Source organism: Myotis myotis, unplaced genomic scaffold (assembly GCF_014108235.1).
Source record: "Myotis myotis isolate mMyoMyo1 unplaced genomic scaffold, mMyoMyo1.p scaffold_m19_p_3, whole genome shotgun sequence".
In the NCBI taxonomy this organism is placed as follows: Eukaryota; Metazoa; Chordata; class Mammalia; order Chiroptera; family Vespertilionidae; genus Myotis; species Myotis myotis.
In genome coordinates, this window is record NW_023416335.1 from 210,167,491 (window position 1) to 210,187,804 (window position 20,314).

At 57.8% G+C, this 20,314-nt stretch overlaps 1 protein-coding gene across 3 annotated transcripts in view; it reads right to left on the bottom strand.

The window, feature by feature from the left end:
- TCF20 (transcription factor 20) overlaps positions 1–20,314 on the bottom strand; it is a 160,314-nt gene that overhangs the window by 74,811 nt on the left and 65,189 nt on the right. For 2 of the 3 annotated variants that reach the window (XM_036297296.1, XM_036297294.1), the window contains exon 2: positions 11,719–11,769. In XM_036297296.1, the coding sequence (XP_036153189.1) occupies positions 11,719–11,724 (6 nt within the window). In that variant the 5' untranslated portion in view covers positions 11,725–11,769. Of the gene's footprint in view, positions 1–4,834; positions 5,140–11,718; positions 11,770–20,314 lie in introns of those variants that run through there. The other variant, XM_036297297.1, reaches the window with a different exon arrangement.

A 20,314-nucleotide genomic window follows, 5' to 3' on the forward strand; every position in this document is an offset into this window, starting at 1 on the left:
TTGTTACTTTTACTTCCACAAAAAGAAAATGAAGGCAGCAGTTAGAAGGCTCAGGCAGAGCTAATGAGCACTCGGTGCCTTGAACGCAAGCGCCCATGAGGAAGACCTAGGGCATACTGGCAGAGAAGGCTTCAGAAGCATGAACACCTTCATGACTATTCTGAGTCCCAGCCCTGAGTCTCTATCTTTGTATTCTCTTCATAGCTATTACCACCACCTGACATTCATATCGACGTACTGGTTACAGTCTGTCTCCAGAGCAGACTCCTCTCTTGCCCACCACTGCGTCTCCCATGCTTAAAACAGTGCCTACAAATACCTACAAATGAAAATTAGAACACAACACACAGAGAACCTTAATCCATGTTCAAGGACGTCATGTTTAAACATGAAACCATCTTCCCATCAGGCTGACAGTCAAGTATTCCGATGAGCTTCCACCCTTTCCTACAGAACACCTTACACTGCAGCGGTTCTCAACATGTGGGTCGCGACCCCTTTGGCAGTCGAACGACCCTTTCACAGGGGTCGCCTAAGACCATCCTGCATATCAGATATTTACATTATGATTCATAACAGTAGCAACATTACAGTTATGAAGTAGCAACGAAAATAATTTTATGGTTGGGGGTAAAAACATGAGGAACTGTTTTAAAGGGCCAGAAGGTTGAGAACCACTGGCTTACAGGTACACACTGCAACACAGCTATTTTCCCGTAGCTAACCCTTTTCCCTTAACTTCCCCACAACAAAGTATCAGATATACCAATAACTCACCTCACAGTTCATCTTCCCGCTGGGCCACGTGCATTACTTCCAAAGCAAACACAACTCTAATGCAAAATCCTGACTGTTTGTGGCCATGAGAACCTTTTCACCTACACTGCACGTACACAGATATTAAAGGGACAACAGCCTAACTAATAATAAAAAAGTTATCCAGTCTAAATGCAATGTGCCCAAATTATGTACTATGAAAACCTTATTTTCATTATATAGTTGACCCTTAAAAACAATATGGGTTTGAACTATGCGGGTCCACTTATATGCAGGTTTCTTTTTTTCAATAAATGCTGTAAATGTATTATCCTTATGCTTTTAATATCATTCTTTCCTCTAGCTTACTTTATTGTAAGACTACAGTGTATAACACATATAACATATAAAATATGTGTTAATCAACTGTTTATGTTATTGGTAAAGCTTCTGGTCAACAGTAGGCTATCGGTAAAGTTTCAGGGAAGTCAGTTACACATCAGAGGTGGGGGAATCAGTGCCCCAACCCCTGTGTTGTTTAAGAGTCAACTGTATTCTATTTCAAATGTATAACTTTGATGTACAGTTTTGCTCAATATAAACAGGGTTTCATTGTTTTGCTTTATCTTGTTACTTTTACTTCCACAAAAAGAAAATGAAGGCAGCAGAGTTAGAAGGCTCAGGCAGATCTAATGAGCACTCGGTGCCTTGAACGCAAGCCCCCATGAGGAAGAAGACCCAGGGCATACTGGGAAAAGGACTGTCTTTTGTAAACTGAGTCCCATCTGGTCAAACTGAGAGCATCACCAGATAACATGATTCCTGTGCATTATAAACCAGTAACAGACAAGAGATGGCTCCTTCCGTATGAGATCACTCTTTAAGCTGGTGAAAGAATCCAGCTCAGGACAGAACTGCAGAAATGGGTATGAAAGAGAAACTTTTTCGATTAAATCTCAGGTGCGCTGGCAAAACTGGCCCGGTATGGGGAAAGTGAAAGTTGAGAAAACTCCAAGGGGCCACTAAACCACTTGGCACAGTCACAAAAATCATGCTTTCCAGTATTTTGTCCAAGTCCAGGTTTCAAGACCAATCTACCACTATCTGATTTTGCCTTGAACAGGCACTGAGCTACACTGGACCTAGTAAAGGCTCCAGAGCCAGGCAGAGAGGATGGTCACACCCAAAGCCTAACCCCTCACTAGCTCTACGACCTCTCAAGAAAAGGAGAGGATCGACTTCTCAGGTCTGCTGGGTGGATTTTTTAAGGCAACTTAAAATAACTTGAACACAACCTAGCATATTGAATCTTTACAAAAAACCACACACACACACACACACACACACACACACACACACACAAATGCTAGCATCCTTTCCCATCGGAAGAGAAGGCTGAACCCACCAGAAACAGTCCAACTCTAAGTTCTAGGTCTAAATAGATGTGATTTCAACTGAATTCCATTCCATACCACTAAAAGGTTATAAAACATAAAAGATGTCTCCTGACATCTTAGTACCTTGGCAACCTTCTCTCACATGTATAAACACACAAATTACATTTGTAGAATAAGAGTTTTATAACTTTTTCTTATAACATAAATGTAAATATACATTTGATAACTGCTTACAATTTAAGGAACGAGGGTTTTTAAAATTCCAGGACAAACAAGGTCAAAACTTAAATAACACTGTAGATAAATTGCTTATGTGGGAAACTCCAAGTAACTGATAGCTACAGAGCTGTGTAAGTGTCTACCTATGGGATGGGCCTGATGTTAACATGCAAGAAAACGTGTACCTCCAAAGTCAGCAGTATGAGCAAACTTCCCAATGCTGACTCCCTTTTGAAACTGTGTTTGTACAGACTGAATAAGAGGGTGAGCTAAGAAAGACTATTACACCTTAGGTACATGTCCTTCAAGCATCATAGTAGTAGAAACTTAAGACAAACAAGACCAACTTCTGAGGCTGATCTAGAAGGACTAACCAGTCAGAAGCATGGCCTAAGGCCCTCACACACCATAAAAATCAGTGAAACTAATTGGGGTTCTTCAACATCTGAGAGGAAGCATCCAGCTACCATTAAGGAATAAATTGGGGATGCAATAATTAGTGCACCCTGAGGTGATAGTTAATTCCACTAGCATGCCATTTCACAGGACATATATATTGCGGAATTCCACTTTATTCCTACTCTGAGAATACTGAAGCTAGACATTTGAAAGAACTTTAAATAACTCCCTCCCCAAACCACTACATAGAAAGATCTTGGAATTCCTTGGAGCCAACAACACACAGACCCAAACACACGTGTTACCAAATATACTTGTGCTATATCCACAGCTCCAAGTAGTCAAATGTTCCCTAAAATATTTTTCCTACTAACTTCTTGCTCAAAGACAAAAAAAAAAAAAAAAAATAAAAGGCACATTCAGCATAGGCTAGCTAGAATATACGTTCTGAGAAGCATAGAACAGCACCTGGGATGTGAGAAAAAACTGTACTCTGACTTAGTGCTATGCTCTGTTGGAGAAGTGGCTGGAAGCTAAAGAGTGAGTCGGGCTTTTAAAAGCCAGGTAAGGCACAGCCTGCACTTCTGCCTTCAGGTAGCTTCTGGCTAAAACAAAAGCACAAGATAGGAGAGACCAAAAACAAACAAACCAAAACCCACACCCTGGGAGCCTGGAGAGGGTAGGTAACTTGGCCAAGGCTACAGTTTACCGGTGGCAAAGCTGGAAGTGGACCCCTGGTCTCCCAGGTCCAGACTTCAAGGCAGCTTCCCACTCCACCAAGCTGCCACCCTGTGTAAGACGTTGCATAAAACTCTTCACTGAAGCTGTTAACATAAGGGTCCAATTATCATCCAAAGATCTGCCTGTTAGATAATAGCCCGAAAATTCCATCCATCTTACAGCAGTTACCAGAGTCATCTAATCTTTGAAAGGAAAAGGGAAAAGGAAAAAAAAAAAAAAGCAGAGGGAAAGGATCCTAATTTTGACCCGTCCCCTAAGGGCAAACTAAAGGTTTCACACGGGCAGACAGTGCTAGGATCCACAACCACAAAACCAGACAATCATCCCCACCCGCGCGGGCCCAGGAAGGCGGCTGCTCTCCCCCACCCAACGCGGTAAGTTCTCCCCTCCCATCCCGGTGCCCAGGGGCCGGTCCACCTCCCGCCGCGGCCGCCGGGCAGGGCCCGATCAGCCCCGCTCCTTCAGCACCGCTTTCCCCTCCAACGGGGAACACGAGCTGAGCGCCCCGGGCCCCCGCCCGCCCGCGGGGACCACTGGACCCCCCGCCCCGCCTGCTCCCCGCGGCGAGGGAGGAGCACACCCCACGCAGGAAGTGTGTCCTGCGCGGCGCTCCCGCCCCACCCCGCGCCGGGACCTTGCGCCGGGCCAGCCGCTACCTGCCCTCCGCCCCCCACCGGCAAGGAGCAGCCGCGTCCACATGGCTTCAGGTGTTCACATGGCCATCGGCGGGTCCCCGTCCCTCCCGCGGCCCGGGCGCGCTCCGACTCCCGGGAGCCCGGCCGGCCCCTCCCAGCCCCGAGCCCGGCCCTCCGCCCGCCGGCCTCGCCCCCAGCCCGCAGCGAAGCGGCGAGCGCAGCCCGGTCCCCGAGGCGGTCAGGGGCCCCGGTGCCGGCGGCGCTGACCCCGCCGACCCCCGGGCACCGCCCGCTCGCACCCTCCTCCTGGGCACCCGAGACCGCGACCGGCAGGTACCCCACCCCTGCCCCTCGGCACCTTAGGGCTAGGACGGTGTCCAAGCCCCGAGGGACCCCCAGGCCGGACCGAGACCCCTCACGCCCGGATGCCAGGCCGGGTTCTTCCCCTCGGCAGCCCTCGCTGCCCGGCCAGGCCCCTCCTCTCTGCACTCCGGGTCGGGCCGGGCCATGGCCCTCGGCGCCCCGAGTCCCGGCCTCAGAGTCGGGGGTCCCAGCACTCCCAGGTCGGGCCGGGCAAGTACCTCTGCCCCCAGCCCTCGAGGCCGGACATCCCGGCCTGGCCCCAGCGCCTCAGCCCGGACCCCGCTCCTCAGCCCGGACCCTACCCCCCTCCCGGGTGGCGGTTACCTGCGGGAGACCCCCGCCCGGTCCCTCGGCCTCGGCCGGGGGCGGGAGGGGAGGGAGCGGCGGCAGGCGGCGCTGCGCGGGGTGGGGGTGGGGGAGCCTCCGCCGCCTCCAGCTCGGGCGCCCGGGCCGGCGGCGGGGCGGGCCGGGGCCGCGGCCCCTCGAGGCTCGCTCCGGCCCGCGCGCTCGCTCCCCGGTCGGGCGCGCCTTAGGGCGGGCTCCCCAGGCGGAGGCCGCGGCCGCCTCGCAGGGGCGGAAAGCCGCTCGATTCGGGATTTTTTCTCTCCATTCTCCCAACACACAGGAAATAACAGAGCGTCAGGTGACGGCGCGCGGCCAATGGGGAGGCTCGAGGCCGCGGCGCGCGGGCGGGCGGGAGGGCGCGCGGCGGGGGCGGGGCGTCGGGGGGCGGGGCCGGCGCGCACGCGCGTGCCCACCCGCGTGCGGCGGCGCCGAGGCCTGAGCGCGCCGGGCCGACCCCAGCCCGGCCGCGGGGGTCGCGCGGGTCTTCTCTCGGCGGCCGCGGGGCGCAGGACGAGCTTGCCGCCGCGCGCCCCGTGCCATCTTGGCCCGCAGCTCCCGTCCGTCCGCCTGGGAGTGGCGGCGAGCCAACTTTGTGGGGAGTTAGTGGCCCGGGGTCGCGGGAGCCCCGGGGGCCTCCAACCGCAGCATCCCACGGGTTCTGACCGCCGAGGGGGCCCGCGAACCAGGGCCAGACCCCCTCCTGGTCACCTGCTCAGAAGGGCTGGGCACGGCGGTGGATCGTGCCTCCCAACGCCCTCAGGGCCCTGCAGACCCGGTCCCCTGGCCGCCTCCACCTCTTGGCCCCACGTCTCCTCGGATGGTTGACTTGGGCCCCCAGTTCCCATTGTTTTCATGAAACGGGGAGTGGGGAGGCCCCCCAGCTTCACATGTGAAATACATGCTCACCAAATGCCAGTTGCCTTCGCCGGCGGCGGCCTTAAAACCTGCAGTGCCTGGTTGGCTGGATCCAGAGTCCAGAATTAATTTGGAGATAAGGTGGCGGCTTGGTGGTGCCAAGGCCGCAGGCGGTTCCCAGACTTCCTCTGCAAATCTCATGTATGTTTTATGGAGCAAAGGAATGGCTTGGCTGTTTAAAAGGAAATCTCCGTTGTAAAACCACCCCCGAGATGTGTGTGCCGCCTGACCCACTGCTCTCAAAAGTGAGGCCAGTGAGGGTGAGATGCATTTGGAGGGATGGTGATCCTGTCTGCGACTCACCTGGATACCTGGCCAGGTTCTCTCCCCGCTCTGGGCCTGTTTCCCACCTGGGCACAGATGACCTTAACATTGGCTAAAATTGCCGGTTCTAGATGTTAGAGTTGTTCCTTTTCTGATGCAACCCGACTGGAAAGTAAATTGGAGTTGGAGAAGTGCTTTGCCCCGCAGGTGAGGGCTGATAGGAACCAGGTGTGACGGGGGCCCAGATTTAGGTGCATTTGAGGTACACAGCTCCCCAGGGCCTGGCTCTACCCTTTCACCTCTCACCCCACCTAGCCAGACACATTAACACTTTGCCTTGCCTTAGGCCACCCAAGGAGGGTCCTGGCCGTGGCCACACCCACCCCCAGCTTTGGAATCCCAGGCAGAGCCTGAGTTGGTCCTGGCACCTCAGGAGGATGTGAGTGGAGACGGCAGTGATATCTCTTGGCTTTTGTCCAATCTCACAAAGTGGGGGCCAGTTCTAATGTGGGTCAAGGCAACGCTTGAAGACTGGGTTCCCCACGCCTCTTGCAAGCCCGGCGGGGTGCAGGCTCTTCCGGGGCAGAGCTGAACAGGCTGTGGGGCCCTGCCCTTTGGCAGTTCCCATTGTTCTGCGAGTTTCATTTTCAAATTCTTTGGCACCAAGACTTTTAAAAAGACCAGTGCTGGCTTCTGCTTGGATCGGGGCTGCAGAGGGAAAGGTTGGGGGGACTCTCAGCACAGCCCCATGTTCTCCGGACCAACACGGAAGGATATAGGGGAGCTTTGTGAACCCTGAGTGTTGGGGGCACCCTCGATTTCTTGAGAGAACTCATGAAGCAGGGGGCAGCCCTTTTCCTGACAGTCTCCTGCCCGTCATTCCTCCCTCCCTTTCCCCTCTTCTCATCTTACTCAGGTTACAGACTGGGGGACTGGAACATGAAATGAATGGTGACAAAGGACAAGAATGCAGACAGATAACGAGTCCAGGCTCTCAGTTTGCTCCTGCCTCCTGTCCTGGGACTGACTCCATAGCCCCCCGCCCACTCTGCTGGACCCCGCTGGAACACTGCCCAGCTGACCTCCACCTGCAAACTTCCCAGGCCTACGGCCAGCCCAGCCGCGGCTCCTTCAGCAGTGGCGGTCTGTCACTTTTCCCTTCTGGTGCCATTTGGAAAAAGAGCATGTGTGGGTGTTATGGCCAACAGGCAGATTTGGGGTACTCGGCTGTGTGGCCTTGGGCAATTCATTTCACCTCTCTGAACGGTGGTTTCCTCAGCCACAAAATGAGGATACTATGACCTCCCTCCTAACAGAAGTGTTATGAGAATCTAGAGATTTGCATAAAGAATTCAGTTCAGTACCGGGCACATGTTCACAACAGCTACAGTTCTATGCTGTGGACATAATACAACACATGAGTAGACGGAGGCTCAGAGACGTTAAATCATTGCCCCAGATCCCACAGGGGCCAGAGCTCAGCACCTGGGAGCCCCCTCCTCTTTGACCATGTTAGCATCTTCTATTGTTCTCTCACTGTCTCATCTTCAAGAATCCTGTTTTTCCTCCCACACTTTAAGAAAAAGACAGTAGATTCATTAGATTCATTGTTTCCCTCCCCAACCCAGTCCTCTCGGAAAATACTTATTCAACGGAACCAGTGGTTTCAGTTCCAGAAGCTAAATGAATCCTGTCCCTCCTCCTCCGGCTCCGAGATGGCTTTTGGAAACCGTGTCACCCCCTTTATTACAAGCTCCTCTGCCCTCCTCCAGGCGCCTGGGCCACTCTGGGATTACCAATGGAGCCTCCTGCCTCTAGGGCACTGCCTCCGCGACCCCGTGTCAGTGCGGATTGATTGAGGAGACCGGCCCTGCCCGGCAGATCGGTGACTTGTGCCGGGTGAGCCGCGTGTGCCTTCAGCGGCAGGCGGACGTCCTTCCTCTCGCTCGCTCGCAGGCTCTTGAGCACACGTGCAGCCCTCGCCTTTCTCCCTCTGCGGGCCCCACCTCTCCTTCCTCTCGGCGGGGCCTCCTGCCGACTCGAGCACACCAACTGATGAGAGCCTCAGGTTAGCAGAGTGGGGAACCCCCACAGCACCCTGCAGAGCCCGTCCCAAGCCAGGCACTTCCCCCATGCAAACCAGATGGAAGCAGAGTACACAAGCAGCAGGGTGGCCAGATCCCTGGTGGCACGCCTTCCTTCCACACAGCACCTGCTGGGTGCCGGGCTGCCAGCCCCGCTGGAGAGGGCAGAGGGGCTTAGAATAAGTCTTTCTGGGGCAAGGACAGGGCCGGCTGTAAGGCTAAAGGGGCCTGGGAGGCTCCACAGGGCCAGGGAACACCAAGACTTCTCCGTGTGGGGACAGCCACCTGCTCTTCCCAGGAGGGCTGTGCCAGTGCAGGGCGAGGGGAAGGAGAGATGAGGCCGGGTATCTGTGACGCGCTTGGTATGAATTTGTATCACGGGATCTCGGCGGCCTCTGCCCAGGAGGTGTGGGATGGAAGTCGTGGCTCCCTCTTTAGCTCCCACTGGTCACTGGGCTGTTTATGTGACCGTGTCCATCTCTCCCGGGAGTATGAGCATTTGTAGGGCACACACCTCTGCTTCGCTGGGGTCTCCAGCATCCTGTGCGGGATGTGGGTGACTGTGAACGGGCACTGTGTGTTCGCCACAACCTGATGAGGCTGGTACTGTTACCAACCCCACTTCACAGATGGGGCCACTGAGCACAGAGTTTAAGTAACTTGTCCCAAGGCTCACAGCTTGGAAGAGGCGCAGGTGGGATCTGATCCCAGGCCTTGAGAGGCTGCACTCTTCACCACAGCCTCCCAGCACGTGGTAAACAGTGGACAGATGCATGGACGCAGAGAGTTGGTGGGCCCCAAGTCTGCAGGCGGACGGGGAAAGAGGCCTGAGAGGCAGCAGGGTCGGCACCAGCCTCTCCCCGCAGGAACATGTGGAAGCCCTGGAGGCTGGCGGTCTGCCTGGAAGACGCCGGCCTCCCCAGCTGATGGCCTCGCTGTGCGCCAGGCATTCATTCATCTCCCCCCAGGTGAGCAGAGAGAGGACACAGGAGGAGACACAGCTGGGCGGCTGGAGGCCCCTGCAGCCTGGCCCCACGCGGAGCAGCCCTCAGCCCACTCGGCACTCCTGCCCCTGGTGGCACAACTTCCCTGGGCGGCCCCTGTGCGCGGGCCCAGCCTGGTCACTGAGCTGGGGGCCCAGCCTGGTCTCACACCCAGGACACCCCTGCCTTGTCCTTCAGCATATGGCTCTGAGTCCGAATTCCTTCCTTCATCGGGAAATTGGAGTGGGAGGAGGGGCTGAGGGATCTGTCCGCCTCCAGGGAGTGGGGTGTCTTACCTTCACTCCTCCCAACAGCCTTATGAGGCAGGGCTTAGCATCTTCATGGTACAGACAAGGAAAGGAACAGAGAGGTTGAGAGACATCCCCGAAGTGCCACAGCTAACAGGTGGCAGAGCTGGGATCTGAGCTCAGCCTTCTGGCCCCAGAGCCCCCGCTGCACACCACAAGGAGTTAAAGTGAAAATGAGTTAAAGTGAAAATGAAATAATCTAGCCATCGCAGTGCCAAGGCGTGTCCTCAGCACCTCACCCGCATTAACTCACTTAATCCCGACCGCAGCCCTGTGAGGTGCACGCTGGCATGAGGGCATCTTGCAGACTAGGAAACGGAGGCCCAGAGCCACGAGGAAGGGGCAGGGTTGGAATGTGAAGCTGGTGGGCTGGGCGGCAGGCTCCAGCTTCGCTTCATCACGAGATAACAATAGGGAGGGTCCTTTCCTTTGGGATTATTTCTGCTTGAAAGCTCAGGACTTTTAGCCCCATCTCTGCGGGGCTCCCCGGCAAGGCAGTGCCACATGCTGGGGCATGCTGGGAAAAGACTTTGTTCCAGCCTGTTTTGTTGACACGCTCTTCATTTTAAGCCCGAAACCCAAGCTTCCTGCGAAGAATTCAAACCAGGGAGAAAAGTGCAGCCACGATACAGCCACCACTCCCTCTGCGTGGGGCTCCCTGCGTGTCCTCGCCCCTCGCTTTCACGGGCCCGACCAACTCCCACTTCACAGCTGAAGAAGCCGAGCCCAGAGCTGCTGACAAGATGCCCAGCGGCACACGGCCGCAAAGGGCCAGACTGGGACCTGTCGCCGGGTCCTTCCTGAGAATCCCGGCTCTTCTGACCACATCAGCGGCGCTGCCCACTGGGCAGAGCGGGGTCTTGCTTGCTGGCTTGGAGGGCAATGCTTCTGTTCATCTGCCACAGGCTGGTCCCTCAGTGTCAGGATCCCCGGATCCCCGGGAAGATGCCAGGACACAGGTGCAGATCTGCGAAGCTGGGTGCTGCCCCTCCATCAGGGAAGCTCAGCCATGCGGGCATCGATGCTCCCTCCACTCCACCTCCCTCCGGCGACTCGGGAGTGGCTACCCTGCCACCAAGGTGACTGTCCTCTGGAAGCAGCCATGCCACGTGAGGTTCCTCATCCCTGCCCTGCATCTCCTCGCCAGGACAACTGCCAAGGCACACGTGTGGTTCCAGGAAAGGGAAAGCAGCAGCGTCGACAGATTCTCCAACTCCCAGCCGGTCCACCGGACTCGGCCTCTTCTCGGCCCACCCACCCCTGCAGCAGGCTCCTCAGTTACCCCGAGCCAGCTCTGCCCCCACTCCCTCTGGCCCCAAGGTTTTCAACGGGTCCCAAGTGCCTTCGGAGTTCGAGCCGATTCTCCTCCACCTGGAACACGAAGCCCTCATCTGGCCCAGCTCCATCCTCCACCTTCTCTCACGTGTCCTATGCCGCCTCTTTGCCAAACACGGTTTGGAGCTGTGTTCTCGCCCGTCTGTGCCCCAAAGCATGAAGCCCTACCTCTTCCCTATATGTTGGAATTATACCCTCTTTCAAGTTTCAGTCTAATGCCACCACCTCCTTGAAGCCTTACTTTAATACTCATCATAAATTCATTCAACAAACACTGACTGAGCCCTTGCCATCTGCCACGCCTGGAGCCCAAGGGTCCCTGTTGCCATGGAGCCTACAGTCCCATGGGGCCATTAGAGGGAATGGCCTGTCACATAAATAATCATTTGGTAACAGCCACGACATACATTAGTGAGACAGCGTGGCAGGGGCCCAGAAGGTGTACAATAGGACCCTGGGTCTTGGGGGTCCAGGACATTTGGGATGAGAACTGAAGGACAGACAGGAGGTAGCCATGTGCTGAGGTTGGAAGAGAGCTCCAGGTGGCAGGCACAGCGAAGGCCCCGAGATAGGGGGGAGCAAGCAGATTTCGGGAAGGGAAAGGAGGCCAGAGCAACATAACAGACACGAGAAGCTGGAGATGCAGCTGAAGCAAGACAGCGCAGGCCGCAACAGGCGTGGGGACTTTATCCCACGGGGACAAGGGGGTCCCAGCAGAGGGAACAGTCAATACTCGTTTTTACCGATCCTGCCAGCTGCCCTGTGGCTGAGCATCTTCTGCAAAGTGCAGGCTTTGCGTCCGACCAGCCCTGAGCCTCAGACATCTGGTCATTTGGATGTGGGATTCCCAGATCCTCCTGGACCGAGCTCCGAAGGACAGAGCTGGCCTCCAGTTCTCCCGCACCATCCCCAGCACACGGAGCTGCTCCAGAAGCATGTGTGGAACGAACGAACAGAGAGGACGAGACACTTACCAGCATTTCCCCTGGAAGGGGCCAGGCTGCCTGAGGGGCCTTCCATGTTTTCTGGAAATCACAAAATCAAGGTTTTAGTAAGGCCACGCCTCAGGGAACCCCTGAGAGCACAGCCGGCACCCCGCCGATGTCCACACCCAGGGCCAGCACCCAGCAGGACCTCGCACGGGCATCCGCCGGTGACCACCTCGTGAATGACAGGCCACAGAGCGAACGCCCCCAACAGCTGTAAGGTGCTCTCCACACGAGAGTCCGGGCTGGGGCCGTCCTCCAGGTGGGTACGGCTGCCGCTCCGCTTTACAGAGGAGGAAACCGAGTCCCAGGAGAGGGAGGACCCCCGGCAAGTCATGGCAAAGCCAAGACAAGACCCTGATCATAGATCAGGCTAGATAGCTCCCATGGTATTAAGGACACTTTCCAGAAATTTCTTCTAAAAATATTCTAAAGTGACATATTTCATCAGGATGCCTGTCACGCCAGCAGTGGGAGCCAACACACCAATTCTCACAGGCTGTTCCCCTACCGTCAGGTCCGTGGCTCCCTGGGATTGGTGTCGGCACACAGCAGGCGCTCAGTAAAGGCTCAGTGTGTGAGGGAGTCAGCTGATTGGAGGGACAACCGCGGAGAACATTCCTACAGCTCTTAACGGGCGTGCTGGGCTACCTGCCTTAACTCAAGTCGTCCTCACCAGCCTCTGGGGTGAGTTTACAATGATCCCACTTAACAGGCGTGGAAACTGAGGCTCTCCTGTGACCACAAAGCCAGTGAGCGTCAGGGCCGGGACGTGAACCCGCGCAGAGCCCGTAAGCCAGCCCCATGCCCTGGCTGAGTGAAGGTGGACAGAAACCTCCCGGAGAAAGACGGCACCCGCGCGCCCCTCGAAGGCCATGGCCTTGTGCGGCGCCCCTCCCCCGTGCACCAGTGACCGCGAGTCCCATTCCCCGTGGACCCCGGGTGGGCAGTGACAAGCTGGGATGGCAACCACCTCATTACAGGCTTCATGTCTCCCCAACCTCCCTCCCCAATGGTCTCCGGACTCCCTGCGCCTGCCCTGACTCATACGGGCTCCCAGCATTATAACCCTCACGGGCTCCTTCTTGGTAGTGGGTGAGGGGTATGAAAGGACGGGAGGGAGGAGGGCGCTGCAACCCTGAGCCAGCTCCCCAAGCCCTCCGAGCTCGGCCTTCTCATCTGTAGAATGGGGACAATAATAGCGCCCGCCACAGGGCGGCGCTGTTTCCATTATCCTGGCCTCAGTTGCACCATATGCTGTAGTGGAATCACTCATCCTGCCATCACCCAGCACAGACCGTGGAACAAGGGGAGAGCAGGCTGTGCTAAGGAGAGGAGGGGTAGGATGTGAGCGGCCAGGTGTTCGCGGTAACTGAGCCTCACAGCCAGTGTGGGCCGGAGGTAGCTCCCCGGCTCTGCAAATGCCCACTCCCAGGGCGCTTCCCGAACTCGTGCACACCGAACTCGTGCACATCGCAAGGTGTTGGGACAGCCCCATGCCCTCCTGGGGCCTCCTGGGAGCCACAACCCTGCTGGGTCCTCTCAGGTCCCAGCTGCAGCCCAGGTGAGGTGAGCTGCTGGGAGCAGGAGGAGCAGTGGGAAGGCCAGGCACAAGGTTGTTCATCTGCGGCCGAGTGAAGAATAGGAGGGAAGAAACATCCTTTCTGGAAAAATCAATGGGCAGATGATACCGCCCAAGTCACAACCTACATGGAAGCCATCCAAGAAAATCAGAGAGACGAGAGAATCACAGCCCTGGGTCTTCTGTGGCCACGCAGCCTCACAGCCAGGGGAAGTGAAAGGCGAGCCAGCCCCAGCCGCCATCCTACAGGGAGGACCACCGGGGCGCAGGTGGGAGCCACGGCTCGCTAAGGGCCCCGAGGTGTTTTGGTGGCTCTGCCATGAGTGAGAGGTGTCCAGCCCAGGTGGCTTATTGGCAAAGGCAGGTGGGCCCTTGCGGATCTCCAGCCATCCGCTTCCCTCTGATCTTGCCCATACTACCAGGGTGCCAGCGTAGCCTCACCCAGAAAACACCAAATCTCCGTGGCTCTTCCTGGCATGCTTTTGGCTTCTGGGGTGCCCTGTCCCCCCACCTCCACCCTAACATGTTGGGCAAAGTTGGAGGAGACTGCCTAACTCATAGTAAGTGCTCACAGATGTGAGTTATCACCAAGCATGATCACCATCCCCATTTCACAGCGAGGGAAACTGGCTCCGAGAGATTGGGGACACCCACGGGCACTGGGTGGGCGGTCCTTCACGCTCCTCGGCCGCCTTCTCTCTAAGCTAACAGGCATCGAGTGCCCTCACGCCAGTCAGGGACCAGGCATCCACTCTGCTTCTCTGGCAGGGTTGGCCCCAGCTCAGAGTGGGGCCTGGGCCGGTCCAGGACCCCAGGAGTCCTGAGACTCCAAGTTAAGAGGAGATCCAGGCTGGCATGGGGTCGTCTGGGAACCCTGAGAGGCCTGACGTGGGCGGAGCTGGAACAAGCCAGGATCCTAGAGAGCCTTCGGAAGCTCTAGGATACGAACACCCAGAAGGCGAGTTTGCAGTGAGCAGGAGATTGTGTGAACCTGCCCGCTCTGTCTTCAAGTCAGGGTCTCCCTTCCTCCAGAAATGGCTCCACTGCGGAGGCTGGCCCGTCCCCTTCCCCTCCCTGGGCTTTGCCACGAGGTGACTAGCCTTTTACACCTTGAAGCTCTGCTCTTGCACTTCCTTCTGGTGGAATACCCTCCCCTGCCATAGCCTGGCTAACTCCTACTCATTCTTCAAGGCCTTCAAATGCCACCTCCTCTTGGAAGCCCTCTTTGATTGCCCTTCAGAATTCATGGAGGCACTCCAAGGAGAACTTTTTTCTGTGCCCCTAAGTTGCTGGTATAGCCAGCTCCCTCATAACCACAGCTGTCATTAATTGAGCACCTACTGTGTGCAGGTGCTGCACCTGCAGTCTCTTTATTTTTTTTAAATTTATTTTTATTGATTTCAGAGAGGAGGGGAATGGGAGAGAAACATCAATGATGAGAGAATCATTGATCAGCTGCCTCCTGCATACCCCCGACCGGGGATCGAGCCCAAAGCCCGGGCATGTGCCCTTGACTAGAATCGAACCAGGGACCCTTAGAGTCTGCAAGCCAATGCTCTATCCACTGAGCCAAACCAGCGAGGGCTTCACCTGCAGTCGCTTCAATCCCCAAAACCAGCCGGCAGGCAGAGGTCACTACTCCCAGGTCACTGCCTTTTAAAACCGACTGGGAAACTTGCCCGAGGCCACACAGCTAGAGAGTGGCCGGGGAAGACTGTCCCTCAGGACCGCGGGCTCCACAGCCACCAGGGCACATCAGATCGGGGACTGTGGGAGGAGGGGCCTGCTGCGCTTCTCCATCTCTGTATGCCTGCAGGGTGCCAGCTCTGTGAGCCTGGACTGGGTGATGCGAGCTGACTGGCCAGCCGGCCCTTGCCACGGCTACCTGCCTGGTGCTCCCAGCACCTCTGGCCAGGAGGGTCTCGAGCCCAGGCCTGGAACGGACCCAGCACCTTGGCCTTGGGCAGGGCCTATTCGCCCTTCCTTCCCTTTCCATCTGGCACAGGAAGCTCCACGGGACACCAGAGCCCACAGACCAGGCGAAGGCCAGGCAGGCACCGCTCCTCACACCCTGCACTCTCTGGCTCCCTGTGCAGCCTGACCTGTGGGCCCAGGATCTGAATAGACACACAAGGCTCCCCCCCATTTCCAAAGGACATTATTAAACTACCAGAGGCTCTCAGCACGGGACAGGCACCCTCCTCATAGACGTAGCTGCAGCTTCTCCCAGCGTCAGCTCCCGGGTGGGTCTGCCCGAGGGAAGTGAGCCTCTCACGCCTTCTCGGACGAGGCAGGGCGACTGTCCCATCCTGGTGGCCCAGATTCCTGGGCAGCTGCGGGTTTCCAGGCACAGACCTCCGTCCGCACTGCTCAGCTCCAGCAGGTACTGCGAACGCTGAGGACGCCTGGCAGTCCCTGCCCCCAAGTGACCGCAGCGTGGCCAGTGCTGTGAGAGAGGGAATGGGGCGGGCGGGGGGCAGGGGAGGCTTCCTGAAGGAGGTGAGCTGAGTCCAGAAGGACCTGGCCTGGCCAAAAAGGAGGCGTTGAGGTCAAGGTGAGGGACCAGCTCCCGGGGAAGGAACGGTGTGTGATGGGCTGGACCCCGCTGGCCACGGCTTTCCCCGACCTTCCAGGTGACGAGGGCCCGGCCCTGGCTTCGCAGGTCAGAACTCTGGGTCTGTGCTCGGGCCGGCCCTGTGACGCCCACCCTGTGCCTCCCCTGGAGACCTGCTCCAGAGGTCACAGGACCACCTGTGTGCAGACCACGCGCCGGCCGGAGCCTTGTTGCAGCCCGAGCCTTGGGCTGTGATGGCTTCCCAGCCCGGGTCCGGCCCAAGCTCCTTGCCCCCACGGGCCTGTCAGAGGAGGCAAGGTCCTGGGACACTTTGCCAACACCGGCCTGGCAGCAGAAGCCTCTGCCAGCCTCCTGGGCAGCCAGGCCAACACTGCGGCGGAGGGCACACCAGCCCCGGCCTATCTCTGAAGCCCCATCTCAGCCTCGGTCCGGGGGGAGGGGGGGGCAGCTGTGGGCAGAAGCAGCCAAGTGAGACCTCAGCCATCCACGCTAAGGGAATGACAGGAAACTCGACCCCGTCCGGGGACAGAGACCTCCCAGGGAGGCAGCCAGCCAAGCCAGGGCAATGCCTGGGGGTCGGGAGGGCAGCCTGGGCCTCCCGCAGCGTGAGGAGGCGCTGGGTGCAGAGAGGAGGGAGGCCCGGCTCCTCCCGCCATGCGGCCTGTCTGTCTTCAGCACTTCACTGCAAAAATAAATGGAAGCAGCACACGCCAGACAGAAAAGAGGGAGGAAAAAAGCCCCACACCGCCCCCCATGGGCTCCCTGGGCGGGTCTGGGCCAAGGCCTTGGCCTGGGTTACTTGCTGCTGCTTTTCCCGGGGAAGCTGCCGGTGCCAGATTTGCATTTACCACAAACAGAGACAACACAATGTCATAATCCTTCTCCTGTCATTCTCCCCTCTCTTCCTCCTCCCACCTCAGACACACACACACGCTCACACAAAATGACGGCTCCCTCGACAGCCTGAATGAGCACAGCCCTGGATCTGCCTCTTAATTGTTGGTGTTTCTCGCTGGCCGCCCGCTCCGTGCCCATCGCCCAACTTGCAGCAGACCACCCACCGCCCCCTCCTTTGTCCCAAGTCACCGCTGACAAATGGCCTGCTGGAGGTGGGAGAATAAATATGCCTGGAAACGATGGGGGGGGGGGGGGCGGGGAGCGAGAGGGAGAAGCCAGCCCCCACCCCCGCGGCTGCCTCTGCACCCTCGCGGCCGGGATCCTGGCCACAGATGCTGGCCGGACCGGAGGGGACGAGGGACGGTGATGGTAACTCTGGCCCCTGGGACTCTGAGCAGGGGCCTTGCCCTTCACGCCCCTGCTGCTGCCTGGCGGCTGGGCTCCCAGCGCAGCCCCTCCTCTCCGCCCGCGTTCTCCTGGGCGCTACTCTGAACATCCCCCGCGCCTCCTCCCTCCCCGCTCTTTATGGCAGTTTCAAAGCTGCAGCCGCCACTTGAGCAGCTGCGGCCTTTGATGGGGACAAGGCAATGAAGGCCGCCCGCCCGGGAGGCCCCTGCCCGCCCTGCCCTGGCCCGGCCGCCCCTGCCCGCCCCCAGCCTCAGCCTGGGCAGGGCAGCCGGGCATGGCGGGGTGCCCAGTGGGCACGCCTCGCACACCAGAGCAAACTTTCACGACCGGAGGGAGAGGCGCCGCGCACGCCACGCCGGTTACCTTTGCAGCAGCATCCTTCCTGGCACTTGCCCCAGACCCCTGGACAGACCACCGCAGACCGCGGCCCACCAGGGGGAGGAAAGCAACTCCAGAGCGAGGACGGGGAGGGGGGAAAGGGAAGCGGAGGAGGAAAAGGAAAGGGGGGGAGTTTCCCAGCTCGCAGCCTCCTCGCGGCTCCTCCTGCCCAAGCCGGCAAGTGAAGTCATCAGCTGAGCCTCTGACATCATGGCCCCTGCTGGATCTCACCTCTGCAGGGTGGAGATGGAGGAGCGGCAGGGAGGAGGGATGGATGGAGGAGGGAGGAGAGCACCAATCCCTCCAGAGATCTCGTGCTAGCGTGGGGGGGAGGGGCGGGCGCCTCATCTCGGGGGGGGGAAAATGTTTTATCTCTATAGATAGGGGCGATATGTGTCTATTTATAATTGGCCCCAGAGTGAATGGCTTAAAAGGGGTAACTACCCACCACAGGGAAGAACTACAGTCTGCCCTAGCTGGTTTGGCTCAGTGGATAGAGCGTCGGCCTGTGGACTCAAGGGTCCCGGGTTCGATTCCGGTCAAGGGCACATGCCTGGGTTGTGGGCTCGATCCCCAGTAGGGGGCGTGCAGGAGGCAGCCCATCAATGATTCTCTATCATCATTGATGTTTCTATCCCTCCCTCTCCCTTCCTCTCTGAAATCAATAAAAATATATTTTAAAAAAAGAAAAAAAGGACTACAGTCACTGCTGTTCTTACAGCCCATGGGGTTGACGCCAGCAGGACGGCTATGGAGCACCTACTGTGTGCCTGGGACTCCCCACCTCGGGTGGTGCTCAGGAAGACCTGGCGAGGCTCAGAGAGGGAAGGACTTTTCCGAGCTGCTCAGCAGGGAACCGAGCTGGGTCTGAGGCAGGGGCACGAGGGAAAAGGGCTGTCCGGGCCAGCAAAGGGGCTCAGAGCCTGCAGGACGGCCAGGCGGCCTCGGGGCTTTCTGAAGCCTCAGGGGCTCAATGCGGACTTGGGTCTGGTACCTCTGGTCAGGCCACCCTGCGAAGGGGGGCTTCAGTGGGGCAGGCAGGGTGGCCGGTCCCCATCACCCCAAGTCGCACCTGGGGGTAGGGGTGATAGCAGCAGAAGGCCTGCCCCTCAGGGTGCGGCCAGCAGTGCTGGTTCTGATGGGCTGAGCACTAGGCCCTCCCACTCCTCCTCCCACTCTTTGGCAATGCCCGAGAGGTAGGTACCCAAGCCCCGTGTCAAGATGGGGAAACTGAGGCCTAAGATGTCCTGAGACAAAACAGGGACTGAGGTGTCCTGTGCCTGGGCTCCAGACCAGGGCCAGGCCCGTGACCCTGCCCTCAGCCTGAGCCTCCTACTCTCAGCTGCTCAGGTCAACCCCAGCCTGGCAGGGTCTCCATCCGATGCCCACCTCCTCCGAGAAAACCATGTGTGCTCCAGACTCTGCCTCAGATGCGAGGCCACGGCGCCCGTGCTGCCGTGCTCCCTTCATTCTGAGACCCAAGTCCAGCCCAAGGCTTCTCCAGGCCCCCGTGCCAACCCCTGGCACCACCTTCTCCCCTGGCACATGGGACATCCGGGCTGCTGGCCACTGGCTGCCCCAGACTCGGTACACCCTTCACCTGAGCTTCTGGGCCTGACATTTGGTGAGGACCTACGAAGCACCAGACTCCAGTTCTCCCATCTCATCCTTCCCAGGCCCAGGACGCCAGGGTTCAGGCCAGAACTCTGCTGTTCCCATTGTCTGGAAAGTACTTCCATTTCTCCCAGGCTTTCCCTGCAGCCCAGAGCTCTGTTCCCACCCACCTCCGTTCTCAGGACTCCCGCCATGCTTTGCACCAGTCCCTTCCCACCCCCCCCAAGACTCGACACGGTGCAGAACCCACACCAGACACTCACTAAGCCCTTGTAGTAAAGTGACTGCACTCACAAAAGATGTGTGCACACCTGCAGACACCAGCCAGGAAGCCCGAACCAACACCTTCACTCGGTCCCCTATCAAACCATGCTTCTCTCACCTCGGGCCTTTGCACGTGCTGTTCCCTTCGCCTGGAACACCCGCTCCCCCTCCCCCCAACCCCACCCCTCCCCCTCCCCTTCCCCGGTGCCTGGTTACATGAGGGTCTTAACTGAGACACCATTTCCTCTGACCCTCAAGTCCAAGTTAGCTGCCACTTTGCATGTCTCCCCCATTGCAGCTCCTACTCAGTGTCCTTGGGAGACCAGGGAACTGCTGGAAAGGGATGGGGGCCCTGAGCAGAGTGCTGGGTTCGGGCCCCAGCTCCCCATCTTGCTCACTGTGTGACCTTGGACAGGCCCCTGGGCCCCTCAGTCTGTTTCCTCCACTGCGAAAGGGGGAAACAGCAGCTGTGCTGTCCGGAGGGTTTCACCAGACGCAGCGGAACTGACCACCCTTCCATCTGCCTTCCTCCCTGGCTGGGCTGCTGGACCAGCCAAGGACATGGGTCTGTCTTATCTCCTGACCCCTGGCACAGCGCCCGCACACGGTGGGCACTCCACAAACACGCACTGAGGCCCTAGCCAGGTCGCTCAGCTGGTTAGAGCATCGTCCCCCTATGCCAAGGTTGCAGGCTGGATAACTGGGCAGGGCACATACAAGAATCAACAGTGACTGCATAAATGGAATGAACTGATCTCTCTTTCCCTCTCCCTCTCTCTAAAATCAACAAATAAATGATTTTTAAAAAGAGATAAATATGTATTGACAAACCTAGGTAAGGTTGGTTGTTAGTGGTTGGGGAATTG